The sequence below is a fragment of the Lathamus discolor genome, chromosome 1 (assembly GCF_037157495.1).
Source record: "Lathamus discolor isolate bLatDis1 chromosome 1, bLatDis1.hap1, whole genome shotgun sequence".
NCBI lineage: Eukaryota > Metazoa > Chordata > Aves > Psittaciformes > Psittacidae > Lathamus > Lathamus discolor.
Genome location: NC_088884.1, coordinates 6,665,507 through 6,687,075, shown reverse-complemented (window position 1 = coordinate 6,687,075; position 21,569 = coordinate 6,665,507). Strand labels below are relative to the sequence as shown.

The 21,569-nt window shown below is 46.2% G+C and overlaps 1 protein-coding gene across 1 annotated transcript in view; it reads right to left on the bottom strand.

The window, feature by feature from the left end:
- The window catches only part of UBE2H (ubiquitin conjugating enzyme E2 H), a 54,564-nt gene that overhangs the window by 10,114 nt on the left and 22,881 nt on the right, over positions 1-21,569 (bottom strand). Inside the window, exons 2-5 of the mRNA XM_065677475.1 lie at positions 17,121-17,197; positions 16,394-16,468; positions 4,474-4,513; positions 3,965-4,017 (exon numbers count right to left, since the gene is read on the bottom strand). Of these exons, the coding sequence (XP_065533547.1) occupies positions 3,965-4,017; positions 4,474-4,513; positions 16,394-16,468; positions 17,121-17,197 (245 nt within the window). The remainder of the gene's footprint in view (positions 1-3,964; positions 4,018-4,473; positions 4,514-16,393; positions 16,469-17,120; positions 17,198-21,569) is intronic.

The window sequence follows — 21,569 nt, the reverse complement described above, 5'->3', positions numbered from 1 at the left end:
ATTAAGTTTTTAAGTGTCTTCTGCACCACTGATGTATTGATGACTAAATTGATGTATCCTGAGCACAAAGCATCTTCTGGAGTGCTTTAGATAATTGTGTTAATGGAAAGAGCAACCAACAAGTCCTTCCCCCAACTCAAAACAATTCTCAGAATGTGAAGGGCTCACATTAACACCTTAGTGCCAGTTGGCACCAGTCACTAATAATCCACAGCAGGAAACGTACTTCTGGTGCTGAGTAGTTGTGGATACATGAAACCCTCTTCCCACATCCCTAAGATGAGAAGGGCCACACTTGAGTTGTGGGGGTGTTCAGAAAGAAGCCCTGCATCATCATTCCTCCTCAGGGCCTTCAGGAGGACCACAGACACCCACACAGAGCCAAAATTAAACCCCCAGAGCAGGGATGTGGGCCAGATTTCCCTTTAGCTTCTGGATAACTGCTGATGGAGACAAAGCAGCTTCTGTTGTATGTGGTTTTCTAATGGATTTCATTGATATTCTACACATCTTCTATCAGGATTCCCCCTTTCTTCCTCAATTAAAGAGTCTTTCATGGTAGCAAAGAAACCCTGCTTTGGATGAGCATCACAAGTCCCATCCAGCATGGATCTAAAGGGAACTATCAGAAGGGAAGCCCAACACTGCCCAGGATCCACCATATGAGCAGCTGAGCCATCTCAACCTACCTCTGACAGGAACAAGGCTGTGTGACTATTCCCAAGCCCAGACAATGCTGAGCTCCTGGAGCTGCTAAATTCAAGCAGCTCTGATGGTGGGCAGGGATCTCAGAGCCACTAACATTCTAAAGGAGTCAGCACAAATGGGTGGGCAGTTGGTGGGGAGAGATCTCCAAGTGCATTTAGTCCAGCTCTGGGCTGCAGTCATAGAAAACCAGGCTCTACTTCCATCACCAGTGAAGATACAGCCTCAGAAGACCTGCACAGTAGGTCCAGACAGATCTTTGCTACTGCCCCATGTTACCTCCTCTAGAGATCTACCAAAGGATGTGCTTATTTGATCTTAGGATCAAAGGAGACTTTATGTTTTGCGAGTTCCTCCCTCCTCCATCAACACATGCAGGGTGTACAGACACTGTGCTATGACTACTTCAGTCACCCACTCAGCATCAATCCAGCTGAGCAGGAGGAAAGGCCATGGCTTTATGTACTCAGGAGCCTGCATCACCCAATTCCAAGAAGTAATGACACTGATTGCTATGGAGAGAGATCAGCTGGTCTCCACTATACAGGTACACCACTAAGAACTTAGGCCATTTTACCCTGAAATCTCTGCTATATGTAAACTGTTGCCCATCCAGTATTGGCTGACGACAGTGACAAAGCACTTTAGAGCACACATTCTACAACAAAGCACAACAGCAACTGTAAGAAGTATCCTAATGCAAAAAGAAGCCTCAAAAAATGGGGAGTATACTCTGTAAGAACATTTTCTGCTGTGGCAGTGGCTTGCCCTTGGTAAACCAGTTAAGCCTCCTAGGATTGGGTTCAGACACTGTCAGCAAGTTGACTTTAGTTTCTGAAAGCACCTGCTTTGGGACAAGCCTCTGCACAGAGCAGGTTTAAATCAAGTACCTCTTTATGGCCATTAGACAGCTAAGATCTCATATAGGCTGAGCAAGCAAAGCCCTGGAAGGACATCCCAGTTCACAGGACACATTGCAGGGATTTTATGAGACTTCATAGTTCTCTTTTTAAATCCCCCAAAGTAGCATTGGTTTAGCAGGAACGAGTTGAACACATGTAGGAAACCCAGCCACAGCACTAAGGACTTCATTAGGGAAGTACAGCACACCTAACCATGAGGACCTCATGAATTCATCAGTGCTTATTCTGGGTCTCTTCCATCTTAACTGCTCCTTGAATTATCTGACCCACATCCTCTGCAAGCACAGGAGTGTTCTGTTTTGAAGGGGTGACTCTCCAAAACAGAGCTGTGCTGAGAGGCACTGGGGAATATTATTTCCCCCTTTACAATGAGGGTGATAAAACACTGCACAGGTTGCCTGGAGAAACCAACCCCATCCATGGAGACATTCAAGGCCAGGCTGAATGTGGTTCACAACCACATGCAACCTGATTTAGTTACAGATGTCCCTGCTCATTGCAGGGACTGGACTAGATGAGCTTTGAGGGTTCCTACAACCCAAACTATTCTATGATTTCCATTTCATGTTTAGAAATGGGTTATTTCCTTATGTCACATAAGGATGCAAACGCCTGGAAGTGAAGAGGTGATATAGGTACCCTAGTGTCAACGTCTTCCAAGAGCAGGGGCAGAGAGAACGCAGTCACCCCAGTGTCCTCCCTGCAGCTTCAAGGCATCCTGCAGCAAGGCAAGGGATGTTTGCAATGAGATGACTGTCAAGTGATGCACTTTCTAATGCCATGTTTCACCAGCTGCTTTGGAAACTGCTCTCTACCTTCAAGCTGCCTAACACCTATCACAGGGAGAAACGCAGGAGGGTTTAGCAGGCTTGCTGATATGAATACATCCCAAGCACAGTAAATATCAAGCTGTTTTCTTCTACCTTTATGAGCAATGATGACAAAAATACAGTAGCACTCGTTAGGAAACCTCTCACAGGAAGCCTTCCTATGGAACTGTTTGGCAACAGCACAGAAACCCCACTGCGGCCTTCTGTGAGAGCGTGCTGCAGCATAGGGAGGTTATCCATGCATGGCTTCCAAACCACAACCCAACTGAGCACAAAACCAGCATCACACTGGTTATACTTGGGTGATTTTGTTTTGTCCGGCCATCCCCATGATGTGCAGGTGGCATTTAAGGCTGCAGAACAGCAGCACAAGCTGCAGTGAGCTGGATTCATGCAGGTTCACCCCTCACAGAGGGCTTGGTTTGCTAACAACTGCCTCAGGCCCTTCCAGGACACAAGAGCATCCTCTTCCCCCATTAGCAACACCACCAGGGTCACAGCTAAGCTGGTCTCTAATAACAAACCCATGTGAAGTGTGTGCCATGCATCTACCACATGAGGACTTCAGGTGTTCAGATGAGGGGTAAAGTTCAACAAGTTGCTATAGCAATTTCCCACCCAGGATTCACCAAGTCTGGTATTCCCTTACAAACTGTGCTGGTGAGGAAGGAAAAGCAGCTTGTCTCTCTAGCAACTGCTTCAAAGCTTCAACTTACATAGGCAAAATCAGCTTTTCATGGAAGAAGGGGAAGGATTTTATGTGCCCATTCACCGAATACTCTTCCACAAAGCATAACTGGAACATCTGAAGAAGTTCACATTTAAATGAAGCCAACCTAGGCTAGATACGCAGCTGTACTCCCTTGAACAAATCCAGCTTGCCCTAAATGCTGTTTTAATGGGCCTTCAGCTACCAACTGATCTTTTTATGCCTCTAAAAAGAAGAGTTGTAACCAGAAATGACCTAATGGGAAACCCAAAACATCAGCGCAGTCATGAGATGCAATCCCACATCTCAGCCTGCAAGGAAACTATGCAGGCATCACAAACAGGAATGGTTTTCGGTGCCAGCTTCTGTACAAGTAGAATCATAGCCCTGTGCACAAAGAACGCCAGCTCGAATGCATGTGCAAAACATGGATGGGGGAGCTGGAACTAGGTTTACTTTAGATGCAGTCATTCTTTCAGTGCTGAATCATGGTGTGGTGCTGTTGTGCAGTTGACAGACAATGCCAAGCAATGGACTGAGTGATCCTTGGTGAGGCTTATGGGATATTTTTGCCTTTCTGGCATAAAAACAGTTTACAAAAGTACCGTCACAAGAAAACCTTCTTTTTCGGGTGATTGTGGCTCACTGAGAAGCCTAAAACTTGAGTAAAAACGCCCACTGAACCCAAACAACCAAAGCTGGCCTAAGTTCATGCGTCTCCAGCAAGCTGTGTTATGTTAACACGCCAAACATAGATGTTCATGTCAGGTGCTTTCAGGGCAATGCCAAAAACTCACCGTAGAGAGCTGTCCAAGTTTGATTGATTACATCTAGACATACAGTTCCCGACCTGAAACATATGGAAAGGATGGAATTAAACACAGTCACACTCAGAAATACTCTGGGGTTTTAATATCATCTACCCCCGCCCCCCCCCAGTGCCAGTGTTGCAGATAAGCTGTGATTTACTCGTATCTTGTGGTTAAGAGGAGGGGCAGCCTTTAAATACATGATATCAATGAGGAGGGGGACTACACCCTTGAGTTTTCTGTAAGTGAAGCACATTGCAATACAAAGACCATGTCTGCAAGAGAACCTGCAGCATGCAGCTCCCTGCTGTTACCCACAGCCTGACCCACTCCTGAAAGTTAACCTGTGACAACATCCACATCTATCAAATCCCCCAGGCTGGACTCTTAGGTTGATGAAAGCATCATTCAACTCATCAGCATTATTATTGTGAAGCCAAAATGCAGTTATAATTAGGTGACTCCTCAGGAAACCCACACACTGGGGATTTACTTACGCTTCGTCAATGTTGGGATGGAAAATTTTATTCATGAATCCTGCAAAGAAGAAAACAAAGATTTTTTTTCCTTTATTTTTTGTACAAGAGAAGTCTGGAATTCACTGAACAAGAACCCATCTGACTGGTTTTAAAGAGAACCCAGCCTTAGCTATATATAGCAAGGTAACCTTTAAAATACACAGGCAACGTTCTGACCCCAGGGGCCTTATCCATCCCCTTTAAATTCAGCAGAACCCTCTGCTTCCAGTGCAGCAGCACCACAAAGGCTTTGTGGTTCAGCATTACCCTGAAAAGAGCTGCCCATCAGCACTATGGAGCAGCCACATCCAAGGAAGTGTTCTTAAGCTGTAAGGATCTTACGAACAAACACTACACACAAAACTGAAGTTTAATATTTGCTTTAAGATGAAAGGGTTGATAATATCTCCCAACAAAGACTTCCTATGAACTTGAAGTTGCACCACTGATCATAGAATCATGGAATCAACCAGGGTGGAAAAGCCCTTTAAACTCATCCAGTCCAACCGCTCCCAGCACTGCACTGAGAGCCTCGTCTCCACGGTGTGTGACCACTTGCAGGGACGGTGACTGCAGCCCTGCCCTGGGCAGCCTGTTCCAATGCCTGAGCACCCTTTGGGGCAGGAATTGTTCCTCAGCTCCATCTAAACCTGCCCTGGTGCAGCTTGAGGCCGTTGCCTCTTGTCCTGTCCCTTGTTCCTTGGGTGCAGAGGCCCACCCAGGAGCAGAGAATGAATACTTCAAGTTTTGCACCAATACAGCAATAAATTCATCAGTTGGTACCTCTGGTCTCCTACAAAATAGCTCAGATGCAAGGTCTAGAACAAGAGAGCTCTCCATGGCTTTGTCCACATTTCAGACTTGTAGATTTGACAGTGCTTTCTCTGTTCTGACTTGCAAATCAAGTTGTTAAATAAATTCTGTGGTTTCAAGATGAACAACATCAGGGCAGAAGATGCCTCAGACTTGAAGGGCTGTACCTGATAACAGCATCTAGTGGTAACCTGTGTCTTCCAGCTGCCTACTTAAGCCTTAAGTTCAAGTATGGAACCCCAAAACCACTCCCCTCTTCTCCCACAAATAGAGCTTATAAAACAAAGATATTAAAGGAGTTGTAACACACCACATTTGGCACCACAGACTGGGCAGAGGCAAAGCACATCCACCCCAAAAGCAAAGCTCAGTGTTTCAGATGATGCAGAATCTGGCTTCCAAACTCTTCCCTTTCCTTTCAGTAGGAGGAACTTTAATAGCTGGGTGCAGGGGACATCCCCAGTGCGGAACTGACATGCAGTAGGGATGGAAAACTGGCTTTTCCAGTTATTTCACTGTCAAACAGATCGAGTATTCCTACACTTCTTGGTTTGGCCAAATCATTTGGGCTCTGCCCAGAAGGACTGCGGCAGCCCTGGATCAGCACCAGGTTCAGCTGCTTCCAGATCCAGAACTTAAAAATAAAACCTCCTTTCCTCTGTTGTACCTCCATTCTGCAGCCTGTAAAGCCCTACAGACATTGTCCATGTGGGAATTGTACCTTCCTGCAATAAGGAATAATCTGCTTAAGCCAACAGCAACAATTTCTTCTCATAAAGGTCCATGTTTATATAAACGGGTGAGAAATTTAGGTCTGGGATATTGACTCAATCCATTTCCAAAGCTCCTTCCAGGACTCAAAACCACACAGAAATCTCTCCAGAAGAAATACATCCCTATGTATCATCCAGGAAACCCCCTTCCTTTATCCAGCCATTCCAGACAAGACATGGCTGATGCACCATCTCTGCCGAAACAAGCAGCAATCGTGATCTGAGGAACAGCATGGTTCCCATCTGGGGTAAGAGCTGACATATGGATTTAACTCCCTTTCTTTCCACGTATTATGACACAAATATCATTCCATGTTTACTTGTTCTGCTTGGGTTTTGCATAAATACAACACAGGGCTGAAACGCTGCCCGAAGCCAGAACAATCTCTAAAGGAACCACCAAAACCTGCATAAACAAACCCATGCTAACAAGTGTCTTTTTACCTTGCCATCATTTAGCTTGAAACACTGAAGCAAGCTCAAAAAAGGAAGTTCCATCAAATATTTACATTATGGCAGCTCTCACGAGTTTAAATCAGGTCAGGGATCCATTATGCTGGCACTGGAGAGCTGCAGAGAGCACTGATCCTGATTCTAAATCCCGGCTGTCTCTTAGGGGAGAAAACAGGAAGGAAAAGTTAAGCTTCTGCTAAAGCAGAACAGAAAAGAGGATGGGGGAAGACACCAAGTAACAAGAATAGGATGGTAATGTGTAGACCTGCTGAATTAAACACACTCTGTTCTGGTATCTGGAACACAGGGTGTCTGTCTTTAATCCAGCCAGACACAGGCATCTCTCTGCCTTCTCTCATTTTGGGTTTGTGATCATCTCACCTATTTCTCAGTATCCTCTACCACAGTCACCTGCAGCTGTGCTGCAAACCCACCTGTAAGGTCTGGGTCAGCTCCTCCTTCACACACTTCGGCATTTATGCTGTACTCCATACCCACGGAGAAGAGATTATGTTGTCTGCTCGAGCAGCTCCTGTGCTAGAGATTTGGAATTCTCTCTCTCTGTGATCTCTGCATCCACCCAAGCAAAGAACAATCCCTCCTTTCATTTGGAAAGCTTAAGACCAATGACAGTGTGAAACAGTTGCTCTTCAAGAAAGAACACAAACATCCTCTCCCTGTACTCCCTACTTCATAGCTTGTTACACCTTGCAATTATTCAAGGTCTTCCCAGTCTCATTCTCCTACAGATACAAACTGCCCAGGCCAAAAGCAGCTATGTTCATGTTCACATCTTTCTTTAACCTCACCCAGAAATAAGCCCAAACCATTATCTCCTCCTGTATTTGAAGTGCAAAGCTTCCTGCAGCAGTAAGGCGCCAACATCACTCCAGTAATCCTGTCTTGCTCTGTTATTTAGCTTTACACCCAGAAAAGACAAAGCAGCACAAACATCCATGTCAAAATGAAACTCCAATTTAAAGAGGAAGCCAGGAGTAAGGAAAACCAGCACTCCCAAGCCAGCATAAACACTGGAGCAGGTTTACTGCCAGTCGTGAACACAGCACGCCCCATTTAATAGACTGCGCACAACTCGAGGCGAGTGGCCCATGAGGGGTGCCAAGCGACAGGCTCTTGATTTTGGGCTCGCAACACGGCCTGAAGCATGGAGTCAAGGTCACAGCCTCAGCAGTCGTGATTCTGTCTGCTGGACTGGTTGTAAACCCTTACTCTAACAGTTAAACCCAGTATTCACACTGAACTGAGGAAAAGTCAAAGCTCAGGAGGAATCTGAGCAGCAGAGTGGCTGCAGTCCACCCTTTCCATAGAGGCACTGAGCTCCAGGGTTGGTTTCGAAGGTAGAAAGTAAGAGTGCCTAAAATCTATATGGACAAAACGCCCTGGGGTGAAAACAGGGTAAAAACCCCTACACATCCACAAAGGGGTTACACAACAGAGAGGAAAGCACCTGTTCTGATACTGGAAGATGCTGAGGCCAATACGCAGATGCTGACCTTCAAACAGGCTGGTATTTCAGCAACAGCCCTGCAGAAATGAGTCCTTGGGTGGACAAAAACCTTTGAATAGTAGTTCTAAATTAAAAATCAGCTCACTGAAAGGCTGTCAATCTGCCTGGTGCTGCAAACACAGGGACATGCATAAAGCTCCAGCAGCTGCATGTGTTCCAGTGTGAGATGAAGTTCTCTTACTGTGCTTACACACCAGCCACGGATGGGGATGAACATCAAGGGCCTTGACCTGTAGCTGAGGATCAGGTCCTGTGCCTGGGTGACAGCTGAACACACCTGGTGAGCAAACCCAGAGCAGAGAAATAGGGAGGAATTGCAGACTTTGGTGTCAGTGTCTGAGAACCACTTGCAGGGACGGTGACTCCAGCACTGCCCTGGGCAGCCTGTTCCAATAAGGGAAGGAATTGCTCCTCAGCTCCATCTAAACCTGCCCTGGTGCAGCTTGAGGCCGGTTCCTCTTGTCCCATCCCTTGTTCCTTGGGAGCAGAGCCCAGCCCCTCCTGGCTCCATCCTCCTGTCAGGCACTTGCAGGGAGCCATCAGGTCCCCCCGAGCCTTCTCTTCTCCAGACTGAACCCCCCAGGTCCCTCAGCTGTTCCCACCACACTTGTGCTCCAGGCCCTGCACCACCTCTGGTGCCCTTCTCTGGCCCTGCTCCAGCACCTCAATGTCTCTCTTGCAGTGAGGGGCTAACTCTTGGACAGCTCCAGACTAAGGCTCCCAAGAAATGGCTTGAAAGCACTTGAGAACCAATCTGCTGTCATGAGCTGCTTTGCCAGCAAGTTTCTCCCTGAGAGCAAGAGCCCAAGTACCTGGATAACCTGGGGAACACAGAGGACTCCCAAGGCACCTCTTGTCATCCTGTAGTCAGGTTCCCTACCTTGGTACAGCCTCCATGGAACCACAGAATGGTTTGGGTTGGAAGAGACCTTAAGGCGCATCCAGTTCCAAACCCCCTGCCACAGGCAGGGACACCTTCCACTAGAGCAGGTTGCTCATCTACCATTCAGGCAAAATGGACTCAAAACTTGGAGGTAACAGGGATCAAAATCTTGGGCTGGAGACTTTCTACTCGCTCCTTCCACAGCTCCAGCTGCACAACACTGTCCTGCAGCAGTGGAAACCTCTCTGCACTCCTCAGTCCTTCTCCAAGTCAGGAGCTCGCTGCGATCCAACAAGCAGCACTTCAGCAGGTGGCCTGGTGCTCATCTTACCCAGCTGAGTTGGTAGGTTAGAGTAAGAGGTCCCCAGAAGAGGCATTTTTTCCCTCATTCAAGTGATGCTATTGCTGATAGCCCTGTGGAAGCATGTGGGAGGGAGGAAAAGCAGCAGTCCAGTACATCCCAACTTCCCAGCTTTACCTCTTCTTGCTCAGGGGTGCCGACCCACACCAACAATCAACGCAAGAGGACTTCCTACTGGCTCTGGGGAATGTGGAGCTCGTTTCTATCCATTCACCCATCCCAAATTCACCACTGCCTGCCCACATGTTGGCTCTCTTTGCTCACATAATAAAGCCAGTTGGGCACTTCTCTACCTGAACAACTGTGACAGCACATTCATATCTGTGTGATACCATCGTGCCAACACTTGATGGGACAAGTGTATGTAACAGCTCCTGACTTTTCAGTGGGGCAAGACTGACCAGCCTCTAAGTTTCCTTTTTCATGTGAGATTAAAGCCAAGTGAGGAAATGGGTCAGACTGGCTGGCTGGTGAGGTGGGAAGGTGGTTGCAGTGAGTTTTAAATGCCACACCAAATCAATGTGGCTTAGGTGACCACCCAAAGCTTGGAGCCGAACTATATGCAGAGAGATCAACACACAAAGAGCTTATGTACAGCACAGAGAGGTCAAGAGCAGTGTTTCTCCTCTGCTGCTTTTAAACCACCAGACAACCTACCTAATGGAAAAAGATCTCCCATGTACTTGTGCAGTGTTGCCAAATGGCCAGATAAGATGGGTCTAAACTTGATGTTTTTAACTTCCCCCTCCCCAGACACCCCAAAGCCTACAAGGGAACATACATTTAATTATTACTTTAAAAAACACACTGCACTCATTTCAGGGACAAAGTTCTTGTGATCATGAGCCTGCCACGCACCATGGGTTGAGAAACTGTGGTAGGGTATAGGGAGAGGGCACAAGAGCAAGACCTCTGCCCCCAGTACTCAACTTAATACCTGTTCCCCTCTGCAGTGGAGCAACTGGTTTAGCACGTGGCTGTTCACCATCTGAAGGGCACAAGGATCACAGATCACAGGATAGTTTGTGTTGGAAGGGACCTTAAAGCTCATAGAGTTCTAACCCCTGCCACAGGCAGGGACACCTTCCACTAGAGCAGCTTGCTCCAAGCCCCTGTGTCCAACCTGGCCTTGACCACTGACAGGGATGGGGCAGCCACAGCTTCTCTGGGCACCCTGTGCCAGCGCCTCAGCACCCTCACAGGGAAGAGCTTCTGCCTAAGAGCTCATCTCAGTCTCCCCTCTGGCAGGTTGAAGCCATTCCCTTGTCCTGTCCCTACAGGCCCTCATCCAAGGTCCTTCTCCAACCTCCTTGTATGCCATGCCCACATGTAGGATCTGCCTACCTTGGTGGTGTGCACCTTGTCCAGCACTAAGGTCACTAAGATCTCACTGACAAAGGCAAAGATTCCTTTCTTAATGAAATTTGGAAGTTAGGAACCCATTCAGAGCATTAACTCTGGCTTCAGAGTTAGGACTCTGAAGTCAAATACAACACTGTGTGCTCAGCACAGAGGCATTCACTGCATGGCACTGGCGTGAGGTGCTGTGTAACATCAGCTTGCTAACAGAACTAGAACAGTTTCTATTACCACACTCAAATTCTTGCAGCTTTTCAAAACAATACCATAAATAATTCTGTGGCAGTTTCATGAGGCAAAGATTAGAACAGAAAACCATGGCCGCAGCTGATGGAAAATAGTGGCAGAGCTGTAAACTCCAGACCTCCTGCTCAGAGTCAATCACTGAGTGGTCCTCGGAAGCAGAAAAGCTGCATCCACACACTCACACTGGTGCTAAGAGCAGCAATCTCTGGAAGAACATCCAGATCTAAGCACAAAGCAATTGCCCACTATCAGTTCATCTCATTGCTTAGGTGCACCATCACCCAGGCTTCAGAGCCTGGCCCAGAACGCAGCGAATTTGTGCCAAGTCAGGCTGAAAACACCTACCCCATTTTGTCAGTCTCTTCCCATTCTCTGACTGTAGCAGGGAGTCTGCAGAGGTTGCAGAGTTGTGCGTCAGACAGGAGTGGAGACAGGGATACAAATTACCTTTAGGTGTCTCATCTTTCCCCTCCGACAAAGCCAAAGCACCTTTGAAAGCAGCAGCATTTTCCCATCACTTATAGGTCAGACTAAGGGGCAACACACACAGGGCAGAGCAAGCTCAGAATGGTCACAGGCAATAAGTGACTCATGAAATTCTACGCAGCAAAATGTAAGGCAATCCAGAGAGGAGCTGGAATAAAAATAGCAGCTGCAGTTCAAAAGCACAGGCCAGGAGAGATCCGTTAAATCCTGGCTGGAGCTAAACACCTCTTCATCCCTGTATTGGCTGCCACAGTGTCTTGTGATAGATGTATACATCCACACATATTTCCATGTGTTTTGTGCATATACTGACCATTTTGTTTAGCAAAACACTTTGAGAAAGGCAAAATCTAAATGCAAGCTATCTGCAGATAACTGGGCCAGAGACAGAAGGAAAATGAGAGCTGTGTATAAATATACAGAAGTGATTTGAGAAATGGAGGCTCTGAGCATATTGTACACAAGCTCTGACATTTGATTATTAAGAAGCCAGTGTTGGCCTAATATTCCTGTAGATTTGAGCAATAAAATAAATGCCACCATGCTGCCAGGTAAGAGCCCAGGCTCCCAGGTTCGTATGTTACTACTGCTCTTATCATCTGAGCAGAGCACGACATTCCCACTGTGCTTCTTTCTGTGTATATGGCATCAAAGAGCACTAATCTCCGGCTCTTGGCAGGAGTATGGACTGATTAAAAACATACAAGAGTTACACAAAGTCTTCTCATGATCTTGGAGCTCCGAACAGGACTTGAAGTACTTCACAACTCCTCTCTGGAAAAGCAGGAACAGACTAAGCACAAAGTTCCCCTTAAGATATTCAGTCCCAGAGGGAAGGGAAAAGCAGCGGAGCTGTGCCAAGAGGGTTACTGAAATCATCAACAGCTCAAAACACATCGTCTGGGTGATAGCAGACATGGAACCAAACGTCTAGCATGGGAGTGCTTTGGGTCCTCATAAGCACACAGGGATCTTTACATTGATAAAAGGCTCAGGAACAGCAGCATTCCCTGGCTTCAGGAACTGGGTTAGTTTTACCAAAGTGCTCAAGTTCAGGTTTGTTTCCAACCTTAAGATGTGGCTATTTAGGGATGATGGGTGGAGTTAATTCATCTCAACAGGAGCACGCAAACCCAGGACCAAGATGACAGCCCCTCATCTGGCTCTGGTTAGATCCATGCTCTTCCAGGATGCACATTTCCTTTTTTCCTCTATGTTGTATAGATTTTGTTAGGCAAAATATCACACTGCACCAATATGGGATCTGTCAGATTACACAGCAAAGAGCAAGCAAGGAACAGGCAGTGCCAGAAACACCAGAGAGATACTGCAGGACATGCTGAAACACCAGAAGCTCTCCCAGGAACGGCTCTTTTCACAGATTCCAGGATTGGTTTAGGTCTTTAAGCAGAGACATTTACCCACACTGCCAGGAGAATGCTGTCGCTGGAGCAGCATCATTTAACAGACTACAGCAGTAACTACCAACCTGAAAGCAGGGCAGGAAGTGAATGCCACATGTAGTTGAGAAGGGAGACACACATTGGGAAAGGGAGCCAAGATATGGCAGAAAAGCCACCACACTGAGCAAAGGCTTCTGCTGAAGACCCTTAATAGTGAAGAAGACCATCACTCATTTAGGGTTTAAGAATAGGGCCTCACCTCTCCAGATTACAAATCTGAAGCCCACTTTAAAACCCTTTTCTATTCAGGTTTGTCAGTCACACTTAGAAGAGAACACCAAGTTTTCATGTACCTTATACTTATCGTATAAAGGCAATTTGAACATACTAGAAAGCAACTATTAGCGGCCATTTGTCGGAAGAAGCTCTCTAGAACTCATGTATATGCTTCAAGCCATCATGTTCTTTGTTGCAAAAAGCCTATGCCATGCTCAAGACTGCATTAGGATGGAAAGAAAATGGTAGCCTACAGTAAAAAGAACAAGGAAAGCTGCAAGGACATCACTTCTGCTTTAAGCTTCAGCATAGAAGTGTAATTTATTAAAGGAAAAGAATCTGCTGCATTCTGTACTTTATACAAGCTAGTGAGTGACTTCTACAACGTGAACTCTGCATGTCATCACCACAGTGGGAGCTATGTGGTGGTGAGAAGACAAGGCTTGCAAACAAGCTCCATGTGTACTTTAGATGACCTTCTGTCCCTTTACAGGCTTTACCACCTCTGAAATCCTTCACTTCTACCTCCTTCACATCAGAGACTGTCACAGCAAGTTTCTCCCCTACCAATTCCTACCACTGTGTTATCCAGAGCTCAATCCCAACTCCTGCTAGGTTAGGACACCCTTGCTCATCGGAACAGGCAGATCTAGGAGAGGATCACATGCCATTTACAAGCTTGTGAATGCTCCCAGTGCAGCTGGGATGAAACCTTGCTCTGGAGCTATCTGTAATGCCAAATCCAGCAGTTATCAGGCACTGCACACAGAGCCTGCCCCCAGAGCAGTGGTGTGGAGATCAGGCTGTCCCAGAGGAAGGGGCTGAGACATCACTCAGCCCTGGCCCTTCAGATAAGCTGGGCTGGGGCAGCAGAGATGGGAACCAGACAAAGCAAAACAAACCTCTTCCTGCAGCTGGCTGGGAGCTCCCACAGGTCCCAGCTCTCTCCTTGGCACTTCCACTCCTTCCTTCTCACAGCAGAGCTGAGTCCTGCTTTGCTAAGCCAGCTCTTGTCTAGCATCAACTGCTTATTCAACCTGAAACCTCAGCTGCAAACTGCTTCACTTGGGAGGGAACCTGCACTTCCAGCAGCCCTCGCCCAGCACGGAGCAAGGCAAAGCCCCAGAGCAAGAGCCAGCATTTGGGCAGCTTAGCAAGAAAAAAGGTGGTTTCCAGCCACTGAAATAGAGACTCACAGGGAGAGGGAAGCATGCAAAAAGGTCTGATGAGTCCAGAATAAAACAGTTGCCACACAGTGGGTATAACAGAAAACTGCTGTACTGAAAGGAAGACAAAAGCAACATTAAAAGGGACAGAGCAATGCAGTGAAAAGGGGGAATGGCTTTAACCTGCCTGAGGGGAGACTGAGATGAGATCTTAGGCAGAAGTTCTTCCCTGTGAGGGTGCTGAGGCACTGGCACAGGGTGCTCAGAGAAGCTGTGGCTGCCCCATCCCTGGCAGTGTTGAAGGCCAGGTTGGACACAGGGGCTTGGAGCAAGCTGCTCTAGTGGAAGGTGTCCCTGCCCGTGACAGGGGTTGGGACTGGAGGAGCTTTAAGTCCCTCCCGACCCAAACCAGGCTGTGATTCTGTGATGATTTAAGCAGAAAACAACTCCCTGCACACCCACCCCACCCAGAGCTCACAAGAAGAAAGGCCATCCTCGTGGTGTCTGTTCTGAAAGCGCAGCTGGGTTCATTCTGATCCCAGTTTACTCCCAACCAGCACGAAACAGCCTCCAAGCCAAACCACCTAAAGGTCAAAGCTACCACCTTCCATGCAGCTAACCAGAGCCTAAATCAACAGCATGATGAAGTTACAAGAGCCTGGCCAATGTTCAGCTGCAGTGCCTTCACAGGCTACTGGAAAGAAGGTTTGGTTTTGCTTTAAGGCAGCAACCCTCATCTCTGATACACACAGACAGAACATCAGGAGAGAGAAAAATACATCTTGAGTAGACCAGCACCAAAGCAATGAATGGCAAGAAACTGGGTTTAAATGGTGAGTTTGTCTGTAGCCAGCCCACATTTCAGATTGCCAATATGACAGTACCCTGATGTGCAGCAGGGAAATGACTGGCACCAAATAACGCGCTGTGGATCTCATAAGCAGTCTCTAACCCAAGAGGTCTATAGCAAATTTCAGAGCTGACTCAAGATGAAGGACAAAAGGGTTCAGATAGCTACAGCACCACTGTGTTGTTACTCAGCTGTGTGCATGTCTCTGTGGTTCAGTTAAAAGTCTCAGCAATAAACAAAGGTAAAGGATGGTGTAAACCCAGTGTTGCTCTTTCCAAAAAGGCACAGTTCACATTTGGAACCAGCTAGATTATTTTTCACACCAGAGAGCTTAAATAGAAGGCACTCTTAGAGGAAGAGTCTATTTTAAGAAAGCAGCTAATACTTATCAACTCCAAATCAGGATGTTGATATTGGAAGGGACCCATCTTGTCCAACCCATATAGTCAAGTTTCCACATCATTTCTCTTCAGGCAGTCTTCTCCATTCTTTCCAGTCCTCTGTGGCTTGAACCACAAGCACACCCTTCTGATGGAGAAGTGCCATGTCACTGAGTTACCAGCACTTATTTCATAAGCCAGAATAGAGATGTTGGAACTTCATGCATCTGCTCCAGTTTTTCAAGCACTGTTGGCTATTTTATTTAGAGCTTAAGTGATTGCAATAAAGCTGTCTACCAGAAGACATCTGAGCACTGTTATCCAAGGACAAAGGCAGCATGGATACAGGCTAAAGAACATTTCCTTATCAAACTCAGAGGTGAAACAAGGCTGACCAGTCCAGCCAGTTGCCGTATTTCTGGTGAGAGGTCCCTGCTTCATGTTCTTCCACATATGCATCACCCAGTCCAAGAGGACAGAAGGCTCACTTCCATCCACTTCTGGACACCCCAAAAGCTAGATTCACCCAAAGACCATGAACATGCACCAAGGTCTTTGCTCTCCATACTAAGAGAGTAATTTTATATAAACAGATTGTACCACTCACTGTGGTATCCTGAACCTTTCCCATGAATGGAGCTATAATTAAAACCACACATGGCGAGAGACTCAGTTCATCCACCCATAAATGTGTGACCAAATCCCATTTCCAGCTCCTAAACGTTCAGCCAAAAGACCACACTTCCTCTCTGCTTAGCATGTGGTATCTAGATATCTATGATACAGCATTCTGCAGACCTAAAGTAAAGATCTTCTGATTGCACTGAGGGTTAGTACAACTTCACCTACAACAGTGCTGCAAGCAATGATCTCTCCTGCACAAACAGCAACATGATTTTGATTAGAAGTGGTTATCAGTTACCTATAGACGGCGATTTAAAAGGGTATTTATCAGGAAGGTCGACTCTAACTTTCCACACTCCACCTTCATATGGTGCTGCAAAGAAAGAAATGCAGGTGTTAAGACACTTCATAAACAGAACTGCAACATGAAGCAAAACACAGCTTTGGATGAATACTTGGCTCCATCAGGGGGTAAGATTCATATCAAACCTCCTACGGTAAAAGCCTTTTTCCTGTGCTGGCTGACAGGAAATCCATGATTTTAACTGATACTGCAGCAGATCTCAGCACAAAGGCACAAGAGCTTCTTCAAAACACAGACTTTGGAATAATCTACTTACTTTTAGAGATGTTACTATATTAGGGCATGTTGGAGACCTGACTTGTGAGCTTGGCATTAGAAAAGCCATTTGTATTACAAACTCCACCAAAAATTCAGATGACTGAAGCAAAATTTATGAGCCAGGTCTAGAAAAGCTAAGAATCAATGGAACAATGCTGAAGGCCATAGCAGAGGGCTTAGCTGTCCAAAGGCTCTTCTCAGCTCCAAGGGAGGTGGTTCATCTGCATTACTGCTCACTGTTGTGTTTCTCCCCGCCCTTGAATAGCCTTCCAACACTGCTACCCTTTGATTTCTCAGCCCCATTTAGATTTGCTCATCACTTCTTCCACTCCAAAGGAATGTGTCATTTCAGTGTTCCCCACCATTAGCTTGTTTTTATAGTACAGCTGGGTCATATACTTACTTCCTTGTGGTCCATAAAACTTCACAACAAATTCATTGAGTCCTCCTAAGATTGTGACTTCGTGCTTGCTCTCAATACTGATGTATTAAGTAAAGGAAAACATTCTGGCTGGGAAATAAAACCCATTTACTCAGATATGGGTAACTAGAAGCCTGTCAAATGAAATAGTTTCAACCCAAATCTTCAGATTATGCTACAACATGCAGTTTAAGCATCTTGACACATGCAAATGACCACGCCACCACAGTGACATTAGTAAAAGCCTGTTCTAAGGATGAAGAATCCCCCCCTCCCGTGCTGAGCAATCTTGAGATGATTTCTCCCTTCCCCTCCCAGCTGCTCAGTGTTTTCCATCTACTTGCACGCAGCATAAACTCTGATTTAAGAGGACAATGAGTCCCTGTCAGAGGCATATTTGACATGTATTTGGACTGTGGTAGGGAGCTAAAAGTCCCTAGAACTAGCCCCAAAGCCTCACCCCACACAGACACGAACCCAAGAGGCAAGGCTTGGAGGTGAGGTGAGGACTCAGACCTCTCTCCAGTGCTCAGGAGCTGAACCACAAAGCACAAACCACTCACATGAAACCTTTCCTGCCCCGATGAGAGGAGCAGAACTGTGCTCTGATAAATGCAAGAGCTGATGAGTTCAATTCTCTTTGGCTGCCTTCGGTGCTGTCAGATGGCCTCCCGCAGCTACGATGCAAATGATGGCAATCTCATGTTAATCTGACTTGCGAGACCAAAAACCTCCCTGTCTTTGGAGAGATGGCAGAAGGGTGAGATTATGAGGCAGCACAGTGTGAGAAGAACAAGTGTATTTCTCAACATTGAAAGGCAAAAATCAAAGCAGCAGTGCTTTGGGAAGAAGGGAATATGAAGAGAGAGGCAAGAAATCTTCATTTCAAGTAAGGTTCAGTTAAGACAATTAAAAGGTGATGTTTCAGCACCTGAGCTTGCTGAAGAATCCTACTCTATATCAGGGTTAATGGATTGTGAATAATATCCTACAGCAATTGCCTTTAATCAATAATCTCAATATGAATTATGAGGGAGGCATCAGAAAAAACACAGAGCAGGAAGAAAATCAAAGGTTTATTCCCACCTGAACTTCAGACTGCAACAGCTCTGCCCCTGTTTGAGGGAAGGAAGCAAGAACAGAGAATATCAAACACGAGATCCTTCACATCACAGCAGTGAGCTTGGCAGAAACACTCAGGCTAAGAGGAACTGAAGGCAGGTTCCCTTTAACAACCCAGACTTTTCACTCTGATGCAAAAGGTTTTCTGCTTTCAAGGCACAAGATTTGCCCACAAAGCTCTCCCCTGTGTGCCTTCACAGCACTGGGCACACACACATACACTCACTTAAATATTCCTGATCCATCAAGAATGTAACTGCCCAGGACATACTCCTAGGAGCAAATCTCAGCTCAGGCCTATCCCTGAACTCACATGATGATCTATGAAATCTGCTTAAGGTGCGTCACAAACTAAGAGAAGAGGCTTCTGTATCCCAAAGTGCCAATCCGATCCCAGCAGTCTCTGTGCACGCTCCTCAGGATTTATTACAGTTCCTCAAGTACAATGGCTCCTAGATTGGATGGAGTTTTCCCACAGTGCCAGCTCCAAGAGAGTTTGGATGCAACAACCTCCTTCTTCCCCTCATTCTCATGGGGAGGGAGAAGAGTTTATAGCGGTTTGGTTTGGCTCAAGAGTTCTCTTGGTTCAGCATAAGCTGTTCTGCCCTACAGTGAAATGGCAACAAGTACCTGGCAGTAACCCAAGAGAAGCTCACAAAAGGGCAAATCCATGCCTAAATGCCCCAAATGCAAGTCATTTCTCTCCCTAAAAGCCAACAGGCATCTCTGGGAAAACCTCCATCCCTCCAGGTTTGCAGAGAGGAGCTTAGTGTTATATATACAACCAAGTATTGCAGCGTGCTTCAGACCTGACATTAAGGGACACTGGTCACCAGATCATGTCAGCCAGTGCTACGATAGTAGGTTTTAAATATAGGCTCAACTGGGGTTAAAATGTACACACTCATCTAAGGGATAACTACTGCAGGTTGAGAAACGGGCTCTTACACAAACGTTTAGTGCTGAAGTATGGTAACACTTACAGCAGCACCATGGATCAGGTTAAATACAAATGGTTTTACTTAGGACTAAATCAAGTCCCACTTAATAAAAACCAGCTCTCCCAGCCTGGTCTTCAGAGCCAGCTCCTGAGCAGCTGAAGGCTGTAATGCTCTGCAAGTTAACACTGACCATAAATTAAAGCAGAGCTTTCTGCACTCAGACTCACTCCTGGTGTTCCCAACTTCAGGAGACTATTAGTAAGCAACGTGGTGCCATATTTGATTACTGGCCCTGCTGTGGCAAGGGCCTAAAAGTCCTACAAAATACCCCAATGAAGTAGTAAATGAGTTGACAAAAGGGAAATGTATTGGGATGCAGATGGGAGGTTTGGGAACGACCACATTTTTTACTGACATGATACAAGAGATTAAGGACAAACTAAGTGACTTTCAGCAATAAAGCTCCTGTATCTACAAAGGGGAAGTCTCTGGAAATGCATTAGCAGAAATGAGGTAGCTGGGGAAGTCCCTTTTTCTTGGGCACAAGGTGAATTCCATGTGCCAGCATCTCAAAATCCCACTAAAAAAGCGACTGAGAGCACTAGTCAGGGAAGTACAAGGAGCAATTACAGAAAGAAGAACATTTACACCCTATGAGCTCCTTCCGTCTCCAAGAAGTCTTCACAAAAGGAAGCACTTGGGACTCCAGGAAGACCAGGAACCAGAGGCAGAGCTCAAGCTTTCCCCATCCCACAAAGCCAGACAGGAAACTAACAACACAAGGGAAGAGCACAGGGGAACAGCAGACGGGACATGACATGTTCAGAGGACTCCAATCCTGATCCCAGAGAAAGCTCTACCACCACAGCTCATGGAATGAATCTGAGTAAAGAACACAGGCTCCGACCCAACGATTTTCTCAGCTCAAATATTTTCCATAATCCCAAATGAATCCCATTCCAAACACGTTTCAAACAGCAGTAAATCAACTGTCTCAGATCCAAGAGCTGCCAGTTTGGAGGCACACAAGACTTAAGGAACCCAGTTGTGCCTAGGGCACAACAAACTTCCCTTCCCTAAAGACTTCAACATTCTCAATTCCAGTGGCAATCCAGTGGTTCATACCGGTATGAGCAGTCTGTCTTATCTCCACAGCAGAGCATGAGCTACACTGTGTGTATATGGGGTCAAAATCATAGAGCTACAAATCCAGTCTGTAACACATCACAAGTGCTAAAATGTTTAACAAAACCACAGCCAAATCCCTTTCAGGACTCTCAGCTTGCTCCTACGAGTCCAGTGACTTCTGGCCTTGCTGCTTTTATCTCCTTATCATCTCAGGATACTAATTTGACTTGGTGTCAGATACAGCCAGTGTAGAAGTCAAGGGAAAAGAGGAAAATTGGGATACAAGTCAGGTTTCTAATGGATTAGAAGTTCAAAAGCTTTACCTTAACACCAAAGGAGTCCTGAGGACCTGAAGGTAAATTATCTTAGTCCCAAGGCTCTTAATGAGAATTTCAATGACAGCAAGTGTCGAAAATATTTGGATGCTGATATGGAAAGCAAGCTTCTTTTCCAGTATCAGTTCAGAAGGGGTTGCTAGGAGAGAGACAGGAGGGAATTTTTCTGCAGCTGATTACAGGCTCCCTATATAGTGCCTAAAATGTGCCAGAAGCGCAAAGGCCAACGGTGACACGTATTAGCATTACAGTAACATCCACAGCCCCCTATCAAGATCAAGGCTCTATTGTTCAGGCTTGAGCTCGTAGGAAATTGTTTCTTCAGCGAGAATGAGAAGTGATTTAAAGCATTTTGCCTATTCTGCTTTGGGACAAAACCCTTTCAAATGTGGAGAGTGAGAGACTGCCCGACCATCAGGCAGAAAGAGAGTGGCCACTGTGGATTTGCCTGTTCCAAGGATGAGTTCTCATTCCCTCATCCTTGTGCAGGGCCACCCACCACTGTACAGCTGGATCTCCCTTGTAATAATAAAAAAGATAATGGTAGGATACAACTTCACACCCCGATCTCCCCAAATCCCAGCTGAACATCACAGCCAACAGATGCAGTTCTGTTCGCAGGGTTGAGTGGCTTTTTCCTAGCCTGCAAAACAACTGCAACAAACCCTTCATTAAGTTCCTTTGAAATTAATCTAAGTTATAAGCTTGGATACATCAGTTTTCCAGCTAAAAATACTTCACTGACAACAGTCTTGCAAGCCTAGCAACACAAATGGCCATGAGCACCCTGCCCTAAGCCGAAAGACGCAGACAGAGGAGAAAGGGAATGCCCAAGGGAAAAATAAAGTTGTATATTTATCTGTGCGCATCTCAAAGTCACAGATAGGTCAATGGTCATTACCAGA